Source organism: Sciurus carolinensis, chromosome 4 (assembly GCF_902686445.1).
Source record: "Sciurus carolinensis chromosome 4, mSciCar1.2, whole genome shotgun sequence".
NCBI classification, from domain to species: domain Eukaryota; kingdom Metazoa; phylum Chordata; class Mammalia; order Rodentia; family Sciuridae; genus Sciurus; species Sciurus carolinensis.
The window spans coordinates 114,896,991-114,917,716 of NC_062216.1; the positions used below are offsets into that span (position 1 = coordinate 114,896,991).

The following is a 20,726-nucleotide window of genomic DNA, read 5'->3' on the forward strand; positions in this document are numbered from 1 at the left end:
TATTCCGACAGGTCAGTAGGGAATCTCTCTATTCACTGGTGGTTTTATTTTTTGCCTTACTTAAATTTCTATTTTGCTTCCATTGTTTTCATTTTCAGGCCTATAAAACATACCCTAATGCAGGAGAGTCATGCTCACAGAGTGTGATTTTAAAGGTTCAGTTGCATTTTCTTTTTTGTCTTGAAAAAGAAATGTTCAAAGGCCTGGAAGAGGATTTTATAGGTCAACTCTTCAATTTCTTGTCTGTAGAAAGGGGTGCACATTTTAAAAGGGATTTTCAGGCAAAGACACAATACTAAGAAAAATGTAAAAGAACCACTCTGTTAAAGAATGAGTTATTAATCTATGAGTGGAGCCTAAAACTGAGATTAAAATGATGCCTAGATTTTAATATTGTGTGCTAAATTTTTGTTTATAATGCTTAATTTTGAAGTTGTCTTTAAATACATTTTTATAGTTACCCAACATTTTTTGCCTTTCTAGAATTAAATACAGTAACTTTTGTATCCTTGCATCTACTATCACAAAATTACTACTCAGAATCTGTAAGGAAAGAAGAAATATTCAGGTAAGAGATAACATCAACTTATTTATTTTAGTCAAATGGCTAGTCATCCATGAGTTTTCTACAAACCATGTAGAAAAAAATCAGTACTCACTTTAGAAAATAATATCATTTTTATTGGAGGGCAGATGCTTACATTCTGGTTATTTTTAAATGAAGGTAGATACAGAAGAAAAAGAAATGCATTTGTACATTTTAAAAATTATTTTGCAGTTCTGGAGATTGAACCCTAGCCCTGAGCATGCTGGGTGAGTGCTCTACCTCTAAGCTACATCCCCAACCCTGCCTCTGTACTTTGAGAATAAACTTGTTGCAAATACTTGCATGTTCTCTTATCCTGGTTGGTATACAGTAGGAGGCCACAAGTGTTTACTGATTAAATGAATGATTGGATGAATATACATTATTCTTGAAAAAATAGTGATCTCAAAATAAGAATTTCCTGGTCACTGAATGCTGGCTGGTGTAGTTTCAGATAACATGCTGTCACTTTTATCATAAAAATGGGAACTGGAAATAAAACAAAAGTGTACAGTTAAACATTGTCAAATGTCCATTTGTGTGGTTGGTACCTTGACAAGGCCTTCTTACTTTCTCTAAAAAGTTATAATATTTTTTCCTGTTCTATTGTCACAGTTTTACCATAGTATTGGAATGGAATTGTTCATACACATCCACTGCCTTTTCCAAAAACTAATTTTAGACCATTCGGGTGGATTTCAATGTGGAATGGTAGCAGTGGGGTAGGCAGGATTTCTAAGAATCATACAATTGTGTTGTTACCCATTCGACGCCCTCTTGTGAATTCTGTTTCTAAATTTTTTTAGAAAAGCTGGTGTTGGGAGGAGAGAGAAGGAGAAAAATCAAGTGTTGAGAAGGTGGTGCTAGCAACAGGAGTTGAGGGTTTGGAGAGAAGACAGAGAAGGCAGAATGGTCACCTGAACAGGGAGGATGGGAGCCACTGGCAAAGTACAGGGCACCTGCCATTCTTGAAGTCTGGAGTAATTCTAAATTCTTGGCTGCTTTGGACATAATCTCTCCACTCTGCTGAGGAAGGGACAATTAAATGAAGATTTTTAAGATCTAAATAAAATGAATAAATGACCATGCCATTTTATTGTGGAAAAAAAGAAAGTTATAGGACAAACAAATTAGAGTACTTAATTGTGAAAGATTCAAATCAATGACTATGACCATTTAAATACCTTTAGAAATCTTTAATGTCAGAGATCATAAAATTAGCTTTCACAACTGATATGGCTTTTTCCTAACCAGAAAATTTAATAGATACACTGTTTTAAAATTTCTATTTTTTTCAGTTGCACACACGTTCAGCCTAGCTTTTTTGACAAATTTATACGGAGATTTGTAACAATCATAGGCTCTTCCTCTGGAAGCACATGGGGACATTGTCTGTGTCAAGAAATTAAGATGCATATTATTTTTAAGATTTTTAGTTCATAATACATAACTAAATCTATTTAAAATTCTCAGAAATTACAAATACTATACTGACCTCTAATAATGTCTCCTGTCTATTCAAGGAATTTTAAATCACCCTTTAATTTTGATCCTCCTTCTGTAATCATAATTTTTGTTTATTACGAAATTTATTTAACAAAAAATTACAAAAATTATTATTACAAAAGGAAGCATTTTTTTTTTTTTTGGGTGCTGGGGATCGAACCCAGGGCCTTGTGCTTACAAGGCAAGCACTCTACCGACTGAGCTATCTCCCCAGCCCCACAAAAGGAAGCATTTTTGAGTATAAAATAAAGTTTAAATTACCCGTTAAAGATGGGAAAATATTTATACATTTATCAAAACTGTCAGATAAGTTAAACTTACCACATAAATAAAGCTGTGACCTGAACAGGTATAAGGGAAGGGTTCTTCAATAGTGAACGGCACATGAGGTACACTGGGAAGAGCACTGGGTTCCAAGGCATACATTAGAAAGCCAGGAGTTTGGGGATTCACAGGTTGACCAGCAATTTCAATCTAACTCAGATTCAGTTCCTAAAAAAGATATAGCAATTCACACCTAAGAGAATTGGGTGGCATAAAAGAGATGAAAAACCAAATATCGATGTTTTCTCCAAGAAAAAAGGGCATTTTATAACAGAGTAAAGGTACAAAATTTAATATTTCACCTCGTCTTACACTTCTTAGCAGGTTCTTGCCATGAGTGACAAGGGAGGCAGCAACCACTCAGATGTGACCGACTTCATTCTTGCAGGCTTCAGGGTGCGTCCCGAGTTCTACGTTCTCCTCTTCCTCCTGTTCCTGCTGGTCTATGGCATGGTCCTTTTGGGGAACATTAGCATGATGGCAGTCATTGTGACTGACTCCCAGTTGAACACACCAATGTATTTCTTTCTAGGCAATCTGTCTTTCATTGACCTCTCCTACTCCACTGTTATTGCTCCTAAAGCCATGGGCATCTTCCTGTCTGAGGAAAAAACCATATCCTTTGGAGGATGTGCTGCCCAGCTGTTCCTTTTTGCACTCTTCATTGTAACAGAGGGGTTTGTCCTGGCAGCCATGGCCTATGACCGCTTCAGTGCCATCTGCAATCCTCTCCTTTATAGTGTCCACATGTCAAGACGCCTTTGCAGTCAACTAGTTGCTGGTTCCTATTTCTGTGGCTGGGTCAGTTCCACCCTCCAAGTCAGTGTGACATTCTCAGTGTCTTTTTGTGCCTACCGAGTCATTGATCATTTCTACTGTGATTCTTACCAAATTGAGAAGATCTCCTGTTCTAACCTCTTTGTCAATAAGATGGTATCTCTGAGTTTGGCGGTCTTCATTATTTTGCCCACGATAGTTGTTATTGTAGTATCTTACGTGTACATTGTGTCCACAGTCTTGAAGATTCCCTCGACTAAAGGCAAAAAGAAAGCCTTCTCCACCTGCAGCTCCCACCTGGGGGTCGTGAGTGTGCTGTATGGGACTGTCTCCTTCGTGTATCTCACACCTCCCAGCAATTCGGAACTCCGCAAAGTGGCCTCAGTATTTTACATACTGGTCACACCCATGTTAAACCCTCTGATCTACTCTCTAAGAAACAAGGATGTCAAACAAGCTTTGAGAAAAATCCTGGGGAACTAGAAAGCTTTACCCTAATTCTCCTTTCTTGGGGCTTCCTCATGAGAGACCCACTGATTGTTTTATCCTGGACTTTTGATGTGGGATCACGTTTGAGTCATTCAGGTATTCTTTAAGCTGACCATCTCACAAAGGATTTATTTATTTGGGTACCACATATTTAACTCTCAGGCACTCAACCACTGAGACACATCCCTAGTCCAACTCTGTATTTGATTTAGAGACAGGGTCTCACTGAGGTGCTTAGCATGTCACTTTTGCTGATGCTGGCTTTGAACTCACCATTCTCCTGCCTCAGCCTCCCAAGCCAAGCTGCTGGCATTACAGGCATGTGCCACTACGCCAGGCACAAGTGATTAATTTTTAATGAAGGGGTAGTATTAAGCCATCATTCATTCTTCTATAAGAGAGCAGTGTTATATCTGGGTATCTTAGACATCAATAAAATTTGCAGTCATTTTATAAATAGAAATACATTCTTCACTCTTGTTTTAACTTTATGACAGTGGGAGAAAAGATGATTTAACTTTATTTTTTTCCCTTTGGGTTTATTGGCATGTGGGAGAAAAATTGCTTTGGTAAAATCTTAAATTCACACATAAACTTCTGTGATTTGCAGAAATACCAACCCAAATCAGGATGCTTTATTAGTTGCAACACTTGATTCTTTTATGAAATGTATTCACAATGACTTTCTTTCAGTCTGTTCTCCTTAAATAACATTCATGCTGAAAGATTATTTTCTGTGCCATCATGATTTTAACAGAGTAACTCAACTAATTATATTGATATTTAATTGCATTTAATTGTTTTTTATTTTTTGTATGGATTGTCACTGATTCCTTGTCATATCAAAGAGGTTTAGAAATATTTTGTATCCAATCTTCTAAAATCTTAATACTTAAAAAAATCACAAAAGGAAAGTCTTTAGTATGGGTGTCCTCTTATGAGGGTGCAAATTGAAGCAAATTGAATTAGATGCTTTCAACTATTTTCACCAGTGTGCCTTATTAAATTATTTAGTTTTCCTTGATGATTGTCATATATATGTTCACAATTTTTCTGTAATGCATTTGATATTTAAATCATATGTGATTTTTTTGTCTTTCCAACATTTGCATTGATGTTCCACTTTTTTTTGAGAAATATTTTGGTATCTCCAAATATGATAAAATCAATGATAAAGATACTGAAGAAAATGTCAACTGTTTGCTTTTATTATTTCTTTTTGTTGTGTGTTACGGTATAAAATTTAATGCTGATGAGAAAATGTACAAATGAGGAAATGTTTTAAAAGATGGTGCACTCCTAGTTTTTACCCAATTGATTTTTATGCATGTTTGCCTACTTCCAAACTAACAGAATGTATCAATAAATTCAAATCAACTTCTCAGAAGACCCCAGTGATCATAGGAAGTATGCAACTCTTTTGATAGATGAGAAAAGGAGGACTCACTATGGTGGGATGGAGAGTGGTAGAACAGAAGGAGTCTAGTATTTAAGACAGTCTTGTAAAAATAGGCTTCTAGCCTTATGTATTATAATTAGAAAAAATTCTTTAATCAAAGATGTTTACTATTTTTTCCCCATAAGAAAAAAGTGGTTTTGTATTATTCTGAATGTGATTCTAGATTTAAAAACTGGGTTTTACTCACTCCTTATGAATATTCCCAATAAATCAGTTAATACTATTTCTCCACTTCTGCACTTTAACTGCAAGTATCCCTTTTTTATTTGTTTTATTGATGAATGCCAGATGGGCTTACTTGATGAAAATCACTTTCTTAAGGTAAGAAGGGGAATATATTGGAAAGATATGTGGAACACACTGAATTAGTAGAAGTGCTAGAGAAAAAGGTTTCTATTGGGTAAGAACCAAGGAACCCCAAAGAATGAAGAAGCAACACTGTTCAAGAGTTGCCTATGTACATCCAGCCTTATTGAGTGCTACTTTTGCAATAGGTGAACTTCAAATATTTTCAGTTTTTTTCCTTTTCTGTTAATTTAAATTCTGATAGGCAGCATGATATCATGTAAGCCTCTTTACTAATGATGGCAAATTCCTTGACTTGACCTTATCTAACCAGAAAAATAGAAAATCTTCAACGTGTAATGGTATAGTTATTGAAATGGCTATGTCTCTCCCCAGACCTGACAACATCAAATACTGGTGATGATGCAGAGTAGTAGGTCCTCTCATTCATTGATGGCATGGATATAAAATCTTATAGCAGATGCTTTGCTAGCTCCTTACGAAGTTAAACACAGACTAACTCTGTAGATCAGCATACATGTTCCTAATATTTAAAAAACTGATTAAAAACTTATGTTCTTATGGAAACTATACATGAATGTTTATAATATCCTTATTCATAATTCCCCCAAATTGGAAACAATCGTGATTTTTTGTTAGGTGAATGGTATATTCATACAAGGGAATATTATTTAGAAATTAGAGAATAAAGTTTTAATTCACATAGCAGTATGGATAAACCACTTAAGAATTTTGCTAGATGAACATATGATTGCATTTATATAGTATTCTGGAAAAGGCAAATCTATAATGAAGGAAAATAAATCAGTATTTCAAGGGATTTTGAGTGTTGACTAGAGGAGGCCCTGGAGATATTCAGGGTGGTAGAATTAATCTATATGGTGCTGTAAAGGCAGAGACATAAATTAAGCATTTGTTGGATCCCATATAGCTTCTCTGCATAAAGAGTAAATGTTATGCATGTAAATTTTAAAAAATTAAATGAAGACTCTGACAAAAGAATCACACTATGTTAAAAAATGTATGACCTAACACCAATGTTTATAGCAGCACAATTCACAATAGCTAAGCCATGGAACCAACCTACATGCCCATCAACAGATGAATAGTCACAGAAATTGTAGTATATATGCACAATGGGATATTACTCAGTCATAAAGAAGAACAAATTTTTGACACTTGCAAGTAAATGGATGCATCTGGAGACTATCATGCTAAGTGAGATAAGTCAATCATAAAAATGTTCTCTCTGATATGTGGATGCTAACACACAACAAGGGGGTGGGGCAGGGAATAGAACTTCAGTGGATTAGACAAAGAGGAATGAAAGGAAGGTAGGGTCAGTGGGAATAGGAAAGACAATAGAATGAATAGGACATAACTTTCCTGTGTACATGTATGAATATACCACAGTGAATCTCATCTCATGTACATCCACAAGACTGGAACCTAATTAGAATAAGATATATTCCAAACTTGTATAAATATATCAAAATGGGTTCTACAATCATGTATAACTAAAAAGAACAAATAAAAAATATAAAATATATAGCCTAATTTCACTGAAGCAATTGGGGAAAAAGTGCTGACCTAAATAACTTTTGAAAACAGTGTTTTTATTATTAGAAAAATGAAACTAAATACTAAAGGAATAGTGCACAACATAGCACACTTGTTGGCAATTGTGGTTCTGCAAGATAACAGATTTACAATCTTCAACTGCTGTGCATGCATCTGGAATTGAAAAAAAAATGAGTAAATGGACAGTAGATATTGGAGATCACAGGTTTCTCACTGTTAGAATGAGAAGTTACAGATTAGTAAAGGAAAAGTCCAGAGTGAATCACAAGATATGGAATAGGAACTGGAGACAAGTGTGAATTCCTATTTAGGTTAATATAGACAAAAATGAATGATGAAATAGTTATATATATATATACACACACACACACATGGCTTAGCATGTATATTTTCTGAATGTTTGTTGAGAAATCCTAGAAGCAATGTCACCTAGTAGCAACAAGCACACCACCAAGCATCTCAACAGTGGTTTCTAATACCATTCCCAATTAAACAAAACAAAACAAAACAAAACAGGAAAAACTGCCAAAATGACTGATTTTATGACCAGGCATGGAGCAGTCAAGAAAAGTCTTAAGGATCTTGCACGTCAAAGCATGATGGAGCCTTTAGAAAACAAAACAGTTGTGACATTTTAAAGGGATACACAAATTAATTTAAAAGAGCTTCCAATGGCCAAAACTGAAAAACATTAAGCAATAATTTAAAGAATATAGGATTATAATCCAAATAAAATAGTAAATATGTATTAGTTTATAATAAATAATGGTTGACTAAATAAATAAATGGGCAAGAAGAGACATTTTGTCCAGAAGTCCTCCAAATTTATGAAAGATCTTCCAGTCTCAAAGAGGTAGAACACCTGCCTACTTGAGTATAGATGACATGATGAATTGCTTATAATTTATTTCTTTCATACACTAGTATGGAAGTTGTGGGGAATAACTTGATAATGGAAAAACCTTGAAAACACTCTTTAGACCAGGTGATCAAAGTTAGTATCATCATTGATAAGCCTTGTTGGTAAAATATATCTACCGATATAGTATCATGAGAGTGATTTCATCTTTCTGACTTTCAAAACCCATACCTACACTTTATCTATGAGAAAAATCTCATACAAAACAAATGGAAGGACAGCATACAAAATACCTGTCAAATGCTCCTCAATGCTTTTAAGAGGATCTAAAACAAAACCAGAAAAACCTGAGAAGCTGTCAAAATCCAAAAGTGCCTTGAAGAGATCAGAACTAAATTTATACCAGATAGACTTATAAATGGTATTCTGGAACACAAAACAGACATTAGAGAAAAAAAATTACTGAAATGTGAAACTGTGGAGTTTAGTTAGTGGTAGACAGCATGACTGCTTTCTGGGTTTTCACAAACACTTCACAGTAATATAACGTAAGATGGGAAATTGGGGGAATGTTGGGAAAGAAATTTACAGGACCTTGCTGTACTAGCTGGAAACTTTCTTTTAAACAGAAACTGTTCAAAAATATAAATTCCATTTAAATAAAATGTTGAATAAAGAAATTAGTTTTTTTTTTTTTAGGAGGGGAAATTAAGACAAGGCTGACTCTCTTAAAAAACTGTAATCCAATGCTTTTAAATACTGCCTAGGAAATTGACACTGAAACCACTGAACAATTCTATTACAAAATTGTTTTTCTTAGCTCTCTCCTTTAAAAAATGTTTTCATTAGTGCATTACAGCTATACTTAATAGTGGGGTCTATTTTAACCTATTCATTCATGTAAAGAATATAATTTGTTCTATTTGAATCCTTAGTACTTCTGATTTCCCTCCCCTCTTCCCTTCCCCTGTTCTCCTTTCTGGACAATACTGATCGACCTAATTATTTATCATTTTATTTATTTATTTATTTTTTCAATTTGGGCTTTAACGATACAGATAAAAGTGGAATTCATTATTTTATAGTCACATATGTATGTAGCATAATTTGGTCAATATTATTCTGCAGTTTCTCCCTTATCCCATTCCTTTTCCCTCTCCCTCAATTTCCTTCTTCTATTCCACTGATGTCACTTCTATTTTCATGAGAAAACCCTCCCCTCTTTTTATTTGCTTATATTGCTGTAGCTTCCACATGTGAGAGAAAATATTTGACCTTTGACTTACTGAGTCTGGCTTATTTCACTTAACATTTTATTCTCCAGTTCCACCCATTGAAGAACAAACATCACAAATTTATTTTTTATGACTGAGTAACATTTCTTTATGTATACGCTGCATTGTCTCTATTTATTCATCTGTTGATTGGCACCTGGATTTGTTCTACAACTTGGCTATTGTGAATTGAGCTGCTGTAAACATCAATGTGCAGTATGCTGATTTTATTGTTATGGATAAATATCAAGGAGTGGGATAGCTGGGTGTTATGTAGTTCCATTCCTAGTCTCTTGAGGAAACTCCATACTGCCTTCCAAAGAGATTGTACTAATTTACAGTCCCACCAACAATGTATGAGTGTATCTTTCCCCACACATTCTCACCAGCATTTATTATTTATTATTGACTTCTTGATGATTGCCATTTTAATTGAACTGAGATGAAATCTCAATGTAGTTTTGACTTACATTTGCCCAATTATTAGGGATAGTGAACATTTTTATTCTATTTATTGACATTTGGGTTTCTTCTTTTCAGAAATGTCTGTTTAGTTCTTTTGCCCATTTATCGATTGGGTTTTTTTTTCTTTTTGGTGTTAAGTTTTTGAGTTCTTTATATATTCTGATACTACTAATCCCCTGTCAGAGGAGCAGTTGGCAAAGATTTTTTTCCCATTCTGTAGGTTTTCTCTTCATGCTCTTTATCATTTCCTTTGCCGTGCAGAGGTTTTTATTTGATGCCATCCCACTTATTAATTCTTGGTTCTATGTATTGAGCTCTAAGGCTATTATTAAGGAAGTTGGTGCCTGCACCAATATGTTGGAGTGTGAACCCTCTTTTTCTTCTAGCAGTTGTAGTGTTCTGATCTAATTTTTAGATCTTTGATCCACTTTGACCTGACTCTTATGCAGGATGAAAGATAGGGATCTAAGTTTATTGTTCTCCAGTTTTCCCAGCACCATTTGTTAAAAAGAATATTTTTCTCCAACATATGTTTTGGGCACTTTTGTCAAAATGACTATTTTTGTGTGGAGTTTTCTGTGTCTTCTATTCTACTACATTGTTCTTCATGTCTGTTTTGATGTCAATACTATGAAGATTTTTTTAAAACTATAGCTCTGTAGTATAATTTGAAGTTGGGTATGTGATGCCTCCAAACTTTTTCTTACTGCTGAGGATTGTTTTGGCTATTCTGGATCCTTTATTTTTCCATATGAATTTTTTTTCTTTTTTTAAATTTATTTTTATTGTAAACAAATGGGATAAATGTTGTTTCTGTTTGTACATGGAGTAACAGCATACCATTTGTGCAATCACACATTTACAAAGGGTAATGATGTTTGATTCATTCTGTTATTTTTTCCTCCCCCCACCCCTCCCACCCCTCCCACACCTCTTTTCCATCTATACAGTCCTTCCTTCCTCCATTCTAGCCCCCCCACGCCCCATTATGTGTCATCATCTGCTTATCAGCGAGATCATTCGACCTTTGGCTTTTTGAGATTGGCTTGTCTCACTTAGCATGAGTCTGCAAATGCCATAATTTTATTATTCTTTATAGCTGAGTAATATTCCATTGTATATATATATATATATACCACAGTTTCTTTATCCATTCATCAATTGAAGGGCATCTAGGTTGGTTCCACAATCTGGCTATTGTGAATTGAGCAGCTATGAACATTGATGTGGCTGTATCTCTGTAGTATGCTGATTTTAAGTCCTTTGGGTATAGGCTGAGGAGTGGGGTAGATAGCTGGGTCAAATGGTGGTTCCATTCCAAGTTTTATGAGGAATCTCCACACTGTTTTCCAGAGTGGCTGCACTAATTTGCATCCCTACCAGCAGTGTATGAGTGTACCTTTTTCCCCACATCCTCGCCAACACCTATTGTTGCTTGTGTTCTTGATAATCGCCATTCTAATTGGAGTGAGATGAAATCTTAGGGTAGTTTTGGTTTGCATTTCTCTTATTACTAAAGATGGTGAACATTTTTCATATGTTTGTTTATTGCTTGTAGATCTTCTTCTGTGAAGCATCCGTTCTTATCCTTAGCCCATTTGTCAGTTGGGTTATTTGTATTCTTGGTGTAGAGTTTTTTGAGTTCTTTATGTATTCTGGAAATAAGTGCTCTATCTGAAGTATGAGTGGCACAGATATTCTCCAACTCTGTAGGCTCTCTCTTCACATTGCTGATAGTTTCCTTTGCTAAGGAAAAGCTATTTAGTTTGAATCTGTCCCAGTTATTGATTCTTTCTTTTATTTCTTGTGCTATGGGAGTCCTGTTAGGGAAGTCTGATACTAAGCCAACAAGGTGAAGATTTGGATCTACTTTTTCTTCTATAAGATGCATGGTCTCTGGTCTGATTTCAAGATCCTTGATCCACTGTGAGTTGATTTTTATGCAGGGTGAGAGATAGGGGTTTAGTTTCATTCTGTTGCATATGGATTTCCAGTTTTCCCAGCACCATTTGTTGAAAAGGCTATCTTTTCTCCATTGCATATTTTTGGCACCTTTGTCTAGTATGAGAAAATTGTATTTATTTGGGTTTGTGTCTGTGTCCTCTATTCTGTACCATTGATTTACCTGTGTATTTTGATGCCAATACCATGCCGTTTTGTTACTATTGCTTTGTAGTATAGTTGAAGTTCTGGTATTGCGATACCTCCTGTTTCATTCTTCTTGCTAAGGATTGCTTAGCTATTCTGAATTTCTTATTCTTCCAGATGAATTTCATGATTGCTTGCTCTATTTCTGTAAGGTACATCACTGGGATTTTAATTGGAATTGCATTGAATCTGTATAGCACTTTTGGTAGTATAGTCATTTTGACAATATTAATTCTTCCTATCCAAGAACATGGGAGATCTTTCCATCTTCTAAGATCTTCCTCAATTTCTTTCTTCAGTGTTTTGTAGTTTTCATTGTAGAGATCTTTGACCTCTTTGGTTAGATTGATTCCCAAGTATTTTTTTTTTTTTTTGAGGCTATTGCAAATGGAGTTGTTTTCCTCATTTCCCTTTCAGCTGTTTTGTCGCTTGTGTATAAAAATGCTTTAGATTTATGCGTGTTGATTTTATAGCCTGCTATTTTGCTGAATTCATTGATGAGGTCTAGAAGTTTTCTGGAGGAGTTCTTTGGATCCTCTAAATGTAGAATCATGTCATCAGCAAATAGTGAAAGCTTAAGTTCCTCTTTTCCTATTTGTATCCCTTTAATTCTTTAGTCTGCCTAATTGCTCTGGCTAGAGTTTCGAGGACAATGTTGAATAGAAGTGGTGAAAGAGGACATCCCTGTCTTGTTCCCGTTTTTAAAGGGAATGGTTTCAGTTTTTCTCCATTAAGAACGATGTTGGCCATGGGCTTAGCATAAATAGCCTTTACAATGTTCAGGTATGTTCCTACTATTCCTATTTTTTCTAGTGTTTTGAGCATGAAGGGGTGTCGTATTTTGTCAAATGCTTTTTCTGCTTCAATTGAAATAACCATATGATTCTTATCCTTAAGTCTATTGACATGATGGATTACATTTATTGATTTACGGATGTTAAACCATCCTTGCATTCTAGGGATGAACCTCACTTGATCGTGGTGCACGATTTTCTGAATATGTTTTTGGGTACAGTTTGCCAATATTTTGTTAAGGATCTTTGCATCTATATTCATCAAGGATATTGGTCTAAAATTTTCTTTCCTTGATGTGTCTTTTCCTGATTTGGGTATGAGGATGATATTAGCTTCATAGAATGAGTTTGGTAGGGTACCCTCTTTTTCTATTTCCTGGAATACTTTGGAAGTATTGGAATGAGTTCTTCTTTGAAGGTCTTGTAGAACTTGGCTGAGAATCTGTCTGGTCCTGGGCTTTTCTTGGATGGTAGGTTTTTAATGGCTTCTTCTATTTCATTGCTTGATATTGATCTGTTTAAATTGTGTATGTCCTCCTGGTTCAGTCTGGGAGGAGCATTTGTCTCTAGAAATTTTTCAATGTCTTCAGTAGTTTTTATTTTGTTGGAATACAGATTTTCAAAGTAGCTTCTCATTATGTTCTGTATCTCAGTGGTGTCTGTCATATTTACTTTTTCATCACAAATTTTAGTAATTTGAGTTGTCTCTCTCCTTCTCTTTGTTAGTGTGGCTAAGGGTTTGTCTATTTTGTTTACTTTCTCAAAGAACCGATTTTTTGTTTTGTCAATTTTTTGAATTGTTTCTTTTGTTTCAATTTCATTGATTTCAGCTCTGATTTTAATTATTTCCTGTCTTCTACTACTTTTGCTGTTCTTCTGTTATTCTTTTTCTAGGGCTTAGAGCTGTACTGTTAGGTCATGTAGTTGTTGACTTTTCATTCTTTTCTGGAATGCGCTCCATTCAATGAATTTTCCTCTTAGTACCACTTTCATAGTGTCCCCGAGATTTTGATATGTTGTATCATCATTCTCATTGACCTCTACGAATTTTTTTATCTCCTCCCTGATGTTTTCTGTTATCCATGTTTCATTCAATAGCATATTATTTAGTCTCCAGGTGTTGGAGTAATTTCTGTTTTTTACTTTGTCATTGATTTCTACTCTCAGTCCATTATGATCTGATAGAACACAAGGCAGTATCTCTATTTTTTTGCATTTCCTAAGGGCTGCTTTGTGGCATAACACATGGTCTATTTTCGATAAGGTTCCATGTACTGCTGAGAAGACAGTGAATCTGCTCATTGATGGATAGAATATTCTATATATGTCTATTAAGTCTAGGTTATTGATTGTGTTATTGAGTTCTATAGTTTCTTTTGTTGGTTTTTGTTTGGAAGATCTATCTAGTGGTGACAGCGGTGCATTAAAGTCACCCAAAATTATTGTGTTGTGGTCTATGTGATTCCTGAAATTGAGAAGGATTTGTTTGATGTACAGGGATGCACCATTGTTTGGGGCATAAATATTTACTATTGTTATGTCTTCCTGATTTGTGTTTCCCTTAAGCAGTATGAAATGTCCTTCTTTATCCCTTCTGACTAACTTTGGCTTGAAGTCCACTTTATGTGATATAAGGATGGAAACTCCCGCTTTTTTACTGAGTACATGTGCGTGGTAGGTTTTTTCCCATCCTTTCACCTTTAGTCTGTGGATGTCTTTTTCTATGAGATGAGTCTCTTGCAGGCAGCATATTGTTGGGTCTTTCTTTTTAATCCATTCTGCCAGTCTAAGGAAACCACTCCATTCACAATATCTATAAGTCTTATATTAGAATTTTTGGTTCTTCTACTTATAGGATAATGTCATCAGTGAACAGAGAAAATTTGACTACTTCTTTTCCTGTCTGTGTCCCTTTAATTTCCTTCTCAAGCCTGATTGCTCTGGCTAGAGTTTAAATTATTATATTGGATAATTTCAGCTCCAATCTTATTTCCTATCTTCTACTCATTTCATACTTCCTGTCTTTCTACTGTGTGTCTCTTCATGTCTCTCTTGAAGTATAATATTAGATTATTTATTTAGGATTTTTTTTAATGCAGACACTCAATCTTAGTTCCACTTCTGATATTACTTATAAAAGATGCATTCAATGTGAATAATCCCATATTCAAAGAAAAAAATTATCTCTTCTTCATAATGGAAAAAATCATCAGTTTCCGGGAAAGCTTCTAAATTTCACTATGTCTTATTTTTCAAAGTGGATTAAATTGAGATTCTTGATTTTATATGTTATGCAAGGTGCATATTAGTGTATGCTATAGGTTGTGGAAATTAAACTTCATGTAAAATAACATTTCAAAGGCAATTGTAGGGGATGTCAGACTACAGTAGACAGTAGCTGGCAATACTCTAGGATTTTTAAGTGCAGAACTAAGTAGAGAAGGAATTAAAAGTAATTTTCTTAGAAATTGATGGAATACTTTCAAGTTTATTCTCTGATACCGGTGTTACCCTGATACCTAAACCAAAGACATATCAAGGAAACAGAACTATAGACCAATATCTTTGATGAGCAAAAATCCTTAAGAAAATACTATCAAGTTGCATTAAAAAATTTAAAAAATATTGTATACATGATCAAGTGGGTCTCATTCCAGGTATGCAAGGTTGGTTGAATATATGCATATCAGTAAATGTAATTCACCATGTAAATATGGTTAAGGACAAGAATCACATGATGATCTCAATAGGGGCAGAAAACTCTTTTTACAAAATCCAGCACCTCTTCGTGACAAAACGACTGAAAGAAATTGGGATAGTAGGAATTTACCTCAAGGGCTCAGGGATATATAAGGGCTATATACAACAAACTTAAAGCTAACATACTTAATGGGGAAAAACTGAAAGCATTTACTCTAAATTCAGCAATAAGATAAGAAGGTCCTCTCTCACCACTCCTATTCAATGTAATATTTAAAATTCTAGCCTGAGAAATTAGGCAAGGAAAGGACATATTTGTGATACAAAAAGGAAAAGAAGTCAAATTATTACTATTTGCAGATGTTACGATCCTATATGTAGAAAATTCAAAAAGTTCTATGACAACAATTCTAGAGCACATTAAAAAAACTTAGCAAAGTGGAAGGATACAAAAATCAACATATAAACATCAATAGCTTTATTACACATGAATGGTGACTCTGTTAAATAAGAGATTAGGAAAATAATTTCATGCAAAATAGCCTCAGGAAAAAAATAAAATAGAACAAAACACTTATGAAGAAATCTAACCAAGGAGTTGAAAGACCTCTACAATGAAAATTATAGTAAATTTAAGAACAAAATTGAAGAAGACATTAGAAGATGAGCGGATCTCTCATATTCTTGAGTAGGCAGATTAGTAGTGTTAAAATAACTATGTTCCAAAATTGATCTACAGATGCAATGCAGTTCCATCAAAATACTAATGGCATTCTTCCTAGAACTAGAAAACACAGTTCTAAAATTTATATAACCAAAGCAATTCTGAGCAAAAAAAGCAATGCTTGGAGGCATTGCAATACCTGACTTCAAATTATACTACAGAGGTATAGTAACAAAAATAGTGGCACTGCCCGAAAAACAGACATGGAGACAAATTTAATTGAATAGAAGACACAGGCAAACCCACACAAACAGTCATTTGATGCTTTATGGAGGTACAAAACTACACTGGAGAAAAGACATCCCTTTTCAGAACAAAAGGTCATGGAAAAACTGAATATATGTATGCAGAAAAATGAAACTAGATTCTCCCCTCTCTCTCTATTCATGTAAGTCAACTATTGAGAATCAAAGAGCCAGGAATTAGACCAAAAACTCTGCAAGTGGTAGAAGAAATCTCAGTGTCAACACTCAAACATATAGGCACAGGAAATGATTTCCTCAATAGAATGCTTAAAACTCAGGAAATAATACCAAAGATTAACAGATGGGAGGCCTTAAATTAGAAAGCTTCTGCACTACAAAGGAAATCAGAGCATAAAGGGAGATCCTACAGAATGGGGGAAAATAATTTCCAAGAGGGACAGAATGGGAGAAAATAATTTCCAAAAGGGAATTAATATCCAGAAAATATAAGAACTCAAAAACTTAACACCAAAACCATAGATAACCTAAACAATAAGTGTGCAAATGAACTAAACAGGCACTTCTGAAAAGAATAAATACAAGTGGACAATAAATATGTGAAAAATGTTCCATAATTTAGATATTAGAGAAAACATATTCATATTAGAGAAAACTTAAAACTAAGACCAAAAATTTCCCTATACATTATGAAATATAATATTTTCTTTTATATCTATTTCTATTTGTTTACCAAAAATTAGTTATGATTTTAAATTGAAAATACTTCTTTTCAATGTAGAAATTAAAATGGAAAGATCCTTTTGGTCCCTCTCAAAGCATTTACACAAAGAAAGAGTAAAACCTTTGTATCATTTAAGTCCTATTATGCTGTCTCTCTCTTATTTAAAGTCTCTGTGGTCCTCATTGACTTGGTCCTGGAACCTAGACATCTTAATAATTGACTTAGATTTCCTTCCCTCCCAAAGGTGTCCATCTCCCAGAAGGTGAAAGAAATCTCAATGCTGCAATTATTTGAAAAAGTTACACTGTTATAATAAATCCAAAGCCCTTAAGAATAACTGTGACTGATATTTTGGTGGATTATTAGATTCCAGATGGTTTAGGGCCTCTACTTATATATTCTCCTTCCTTAAAACTATATGAACACCTAAGAATACAGGAGAGAAACTATTCTGCTGTTCGATTCTTCAGGTTCACTTTATATAACTACAGAATATGGATCCTGTTATCATTTCAATTTTGGCAGAGCATCATTTAGAAAATTCACCTTGATTTTCTCCTAAGAAAAACTACATAAGTTTTTAAGAAATAAACTACTAAATATAGCTCAGAAAAATAGGTGATATTTCTGTATGGGAAGAATCTGAAACTAACATAATTAACATGCCTTTGGGGGAAGAGTTTTATTTTATCTCAAAGTCATCATTTTTCAGTGTTTGTAGTTGTGACATAGCAATTAATTAACTTTATGTTTACCTTTTCTAGAATTAAAAAAAGAGGGAAACCTTGTATTCTACTTCTTCATCTTTAACAGATCTGACAAACTACCAAATAACACTAGGTAAAAAGTAACTTTCAAAACACTTGAACTTTTGGCAAATAATTAGTCACAAACTGATTGTTTGTTGGCTGCTTTGGGAAGAACTCTTTTCCAGGTACAATGTCTTTAGCGATACATTTACTACTGCTTATGATAGTTATAACATTTATGATATTTATGATGTAAATTTATTAAACATTTCTCTGACTCTGCATGCTCATTAGATATATTTTATCTATAAAATAAGCATGAATTGATTAATTACCATTTTCTAGACTCAGAACATTCTGCTGATAATAAATATGCAAAGAACAAGTCAAGTCTGATATTAAGGAAGTTGTTATCAGGTGAGGAATAATGAATATTTAATATTAATACTAAAATATGGTGTTTGAAAGAGTGTAATAAGAATGAATCTTGAAAATTAAAATAATTTAGGTAAAATTAAAGAAGATAAATGAAATATACTGTTTTCAAAAAATGATATTTTGTAACTACTGAGGCTCTCTTTCACTACTTAAGTAAGCCACACCTTCCCAGACCATGAAGTATGACCTAAATCAAAATCTTGCTTCTTTATGATAAAATCATCTGCATTCCTAATTTTTGATGGGACTGGTGCATAGTTTATTTTTAATTTTTAAAACAGTCTTGAATCATGATAACATATCATTCCATTTTTCTCCTTGTCATATTTTTTCTCAGGAAAACATATTTCCCATAGATTTCTTCATTTTCTTTAAACTTTAAACGATTTCTGATTCCTTCCCACAACATAAAATGGTTTATCCCCAAAAACCCATCTGTCCATTTTTATTTTTCAACTGCTTTAGTACTGATTATTTTGGAAATTACAGTTAAAAGAATAATGGCTACATTTATTGAATATTTTGCTGTAAATGGTACCAAATGATTTATCTATATACATCATTTATCTTCACAAGAAAACGTTGAGAATTCTATTGTTCTTGTCTGCCTTTTCCTGTTTGAGGACTCATAGAGAGTTCCTTATGCTCTCTACACAATAAGAAACTAACTCTATCAAGGTCTCATTCAGAAAGTGAGAGAAGCTGAAGTGGAACATAAACCTGCCTAACCTAAAACCCATACTGTCCACCACAGTATTCCACTTTCCTTACATTCTGCATGCTCAATTATCATTCAAGTTTTAGCTTTGCCAGGCACAGAATATATCATGATGACAATATTGGAGACCAAGTTATGTCCTGTCTTAAGCAAGGTATTATCATGTGAGGAATATTTAATATTTAATATGAAAATATGGTGATAATAGTGATTATCCTTGGGAGGTATTTTTGACTCAGGTTGGAGAACTAAGAAATTTATTTTCAAGATAGGAAAATTTAACATTAAAGTACAACTAGAAGTCAGGTAAAGGAACAGAAAGATTTCCTTTTTAGAGGCAATGGTAGTAATAAACCATTAAGAAGAATTAGGAGAATGGATTCTGGAGACAAGTTTCTTAACTTTGAATTACAATGCTGCCCCAGAAGGTGGATTTCAACAGACTTTATTTCTCTGTACCTTACCTGTAGACATGAAAATATATCAGTACCTACCTCATATTATTATTGCATGGATTTTGTTAATATAAGGAGTTCAAAATCTATTTAAGCTGTCTAACCAATTAATAGTAGTTATGAAGATGAATTCAGGATACATAAGAATGGAATTAACAATTCCTTTATATGCATCTTTATAATATGAATTCTATTTAAGTCACAGTTTTTCTACAAGGACAAAATTAATAATGATTTCAGAATAATTTTGTAAATTTGAATACTGTGTAGGTTATTTATAATGCTAATATCAAAGTTAATAGTTCATTTGTTTATTTTGCCTTATTACCTCTCATCAGGTGTCTTCCATGGGTGACAGGGAAACAAACAATCACTCAGAAATGACTGACTTCATTCTCATAGGCTTCAGATTGCAATATGAGCTCCATCTCCTCCTCTTCCTGATATTTCTGCTTGTATATGTCATGATCCTTCTAGGGAACGTTGGGATGAGCCATTATCATGACTGACCCCCGGCTGAACACACCAATGTATTTCTTCCTAGGCAACCTATCTTTTGTCGATCTCTTCTATTCGTCTGTTATTGCACCCAAGGCCATGACCAACTTCTGGTCTAAAAGCAAGTCCATCTCCTTTGCAGGCTGTGTGGCCCAGGTCTTTCTGTTTGCACTCTTCATTGTGACGGAGGGATTCCTTCTGGCAGCCATGGCTTATGATCGCTTCATCGCCATCTGCAACCCACTCCTCTACTCTGTTCAGATGTCAGCACGTCTCTGCACTCAGTTGGTGGCTGGCTCCTATTTCTGTGGCTGCATAAGCTCAGTTCTTCAAACCAGCATGACATTTACTTTATCCTTTTGTGCTTCTCGGGCTATTGACCACTTTTACTGTGATATTCGACCACTTCAGAGATTATCTTGTTCCGACCTCTTTATCCACAGAATGGTTTCTTTCTCCTTATCTAGCGTCATCATCTTGCCAACCATCATAGTCATTATTGTTTCTTACATGTATATTGTTTCCACCGTTTTAAAGATTCGCTCCACTGAGGGACGCAAGAAAGCTTTCTCCACCTGCAGCTCTCACCTGGGAGTCGTGAGTGTGCTGTATGGGGCTGTCTTCTTCATGTACCTCACCCCTGACAGGTTTCCTGAACTGAGTAAAGTGGCCTCTTTGTGTTACTCCTTAGTCACACCTATGTTGAACCCTCTGATTTACTCCTTGAGAAACAAAGATGTCAAAGAGGCTCTTAAAAAACTTCTAGAGAAGAAAAAATCTATTCTATGATTATTATTTCTTTAATATCAGTTGTACTGTCGCTATTTATTTCATACCTCTTGTGACCATTAATGTTATTCTCCCAAATATAACAAAAGTACTGTTAGTAGCTTTTTCCAGGTCATGTACCCTTGCCAAATGTTACATTAATCCTGAAAGTTCCAGATAT

The 20,726-nt window shown here is 34.4% G+C and overlaps 2 protein-coding genes across 2 annotated transcripts; both read left to right on the forward strand.

The window, feature by feature from the left end:
* The first annotated feature begins 2,749 nt into the window (after positions 1 to 2,749).
* On the forward strand, positions 2,750 to 8,305 carry LOC124982899 (olfactory receptor 9K2-like). The gene is made up of 2 exons (XM_047549777.1): positions 2,750 to 3,661; positions 8,123 to 8,305. The coding sequence occupies exons 1-2, from the start codon at positions 2,750 to 2,752 to the stop codon at positions 8,303 to 8,305; spliced, it is 1,095 nt and encodes a 364-aa protein (XP_047405733.1).
* Positions 8,306 to 19,559: 11,254 nt separating this feature from the next.
* LOC124983996 (olfactory receptor 9K2-like) lies at positions 19,560 to 20,566 on the forward strand. The gene is given in 2 exon segments (XM_047551735.1): positions 19,560 to 19,769; positions 19,771 to 20,566. Coding segments are annotated over 2 exon segments (939 nt in total). The 5' UTR covers positions 19,560 to 19,626.
* Positions 20,567 to 20,726: the final 160 nt, after the last annotated feature.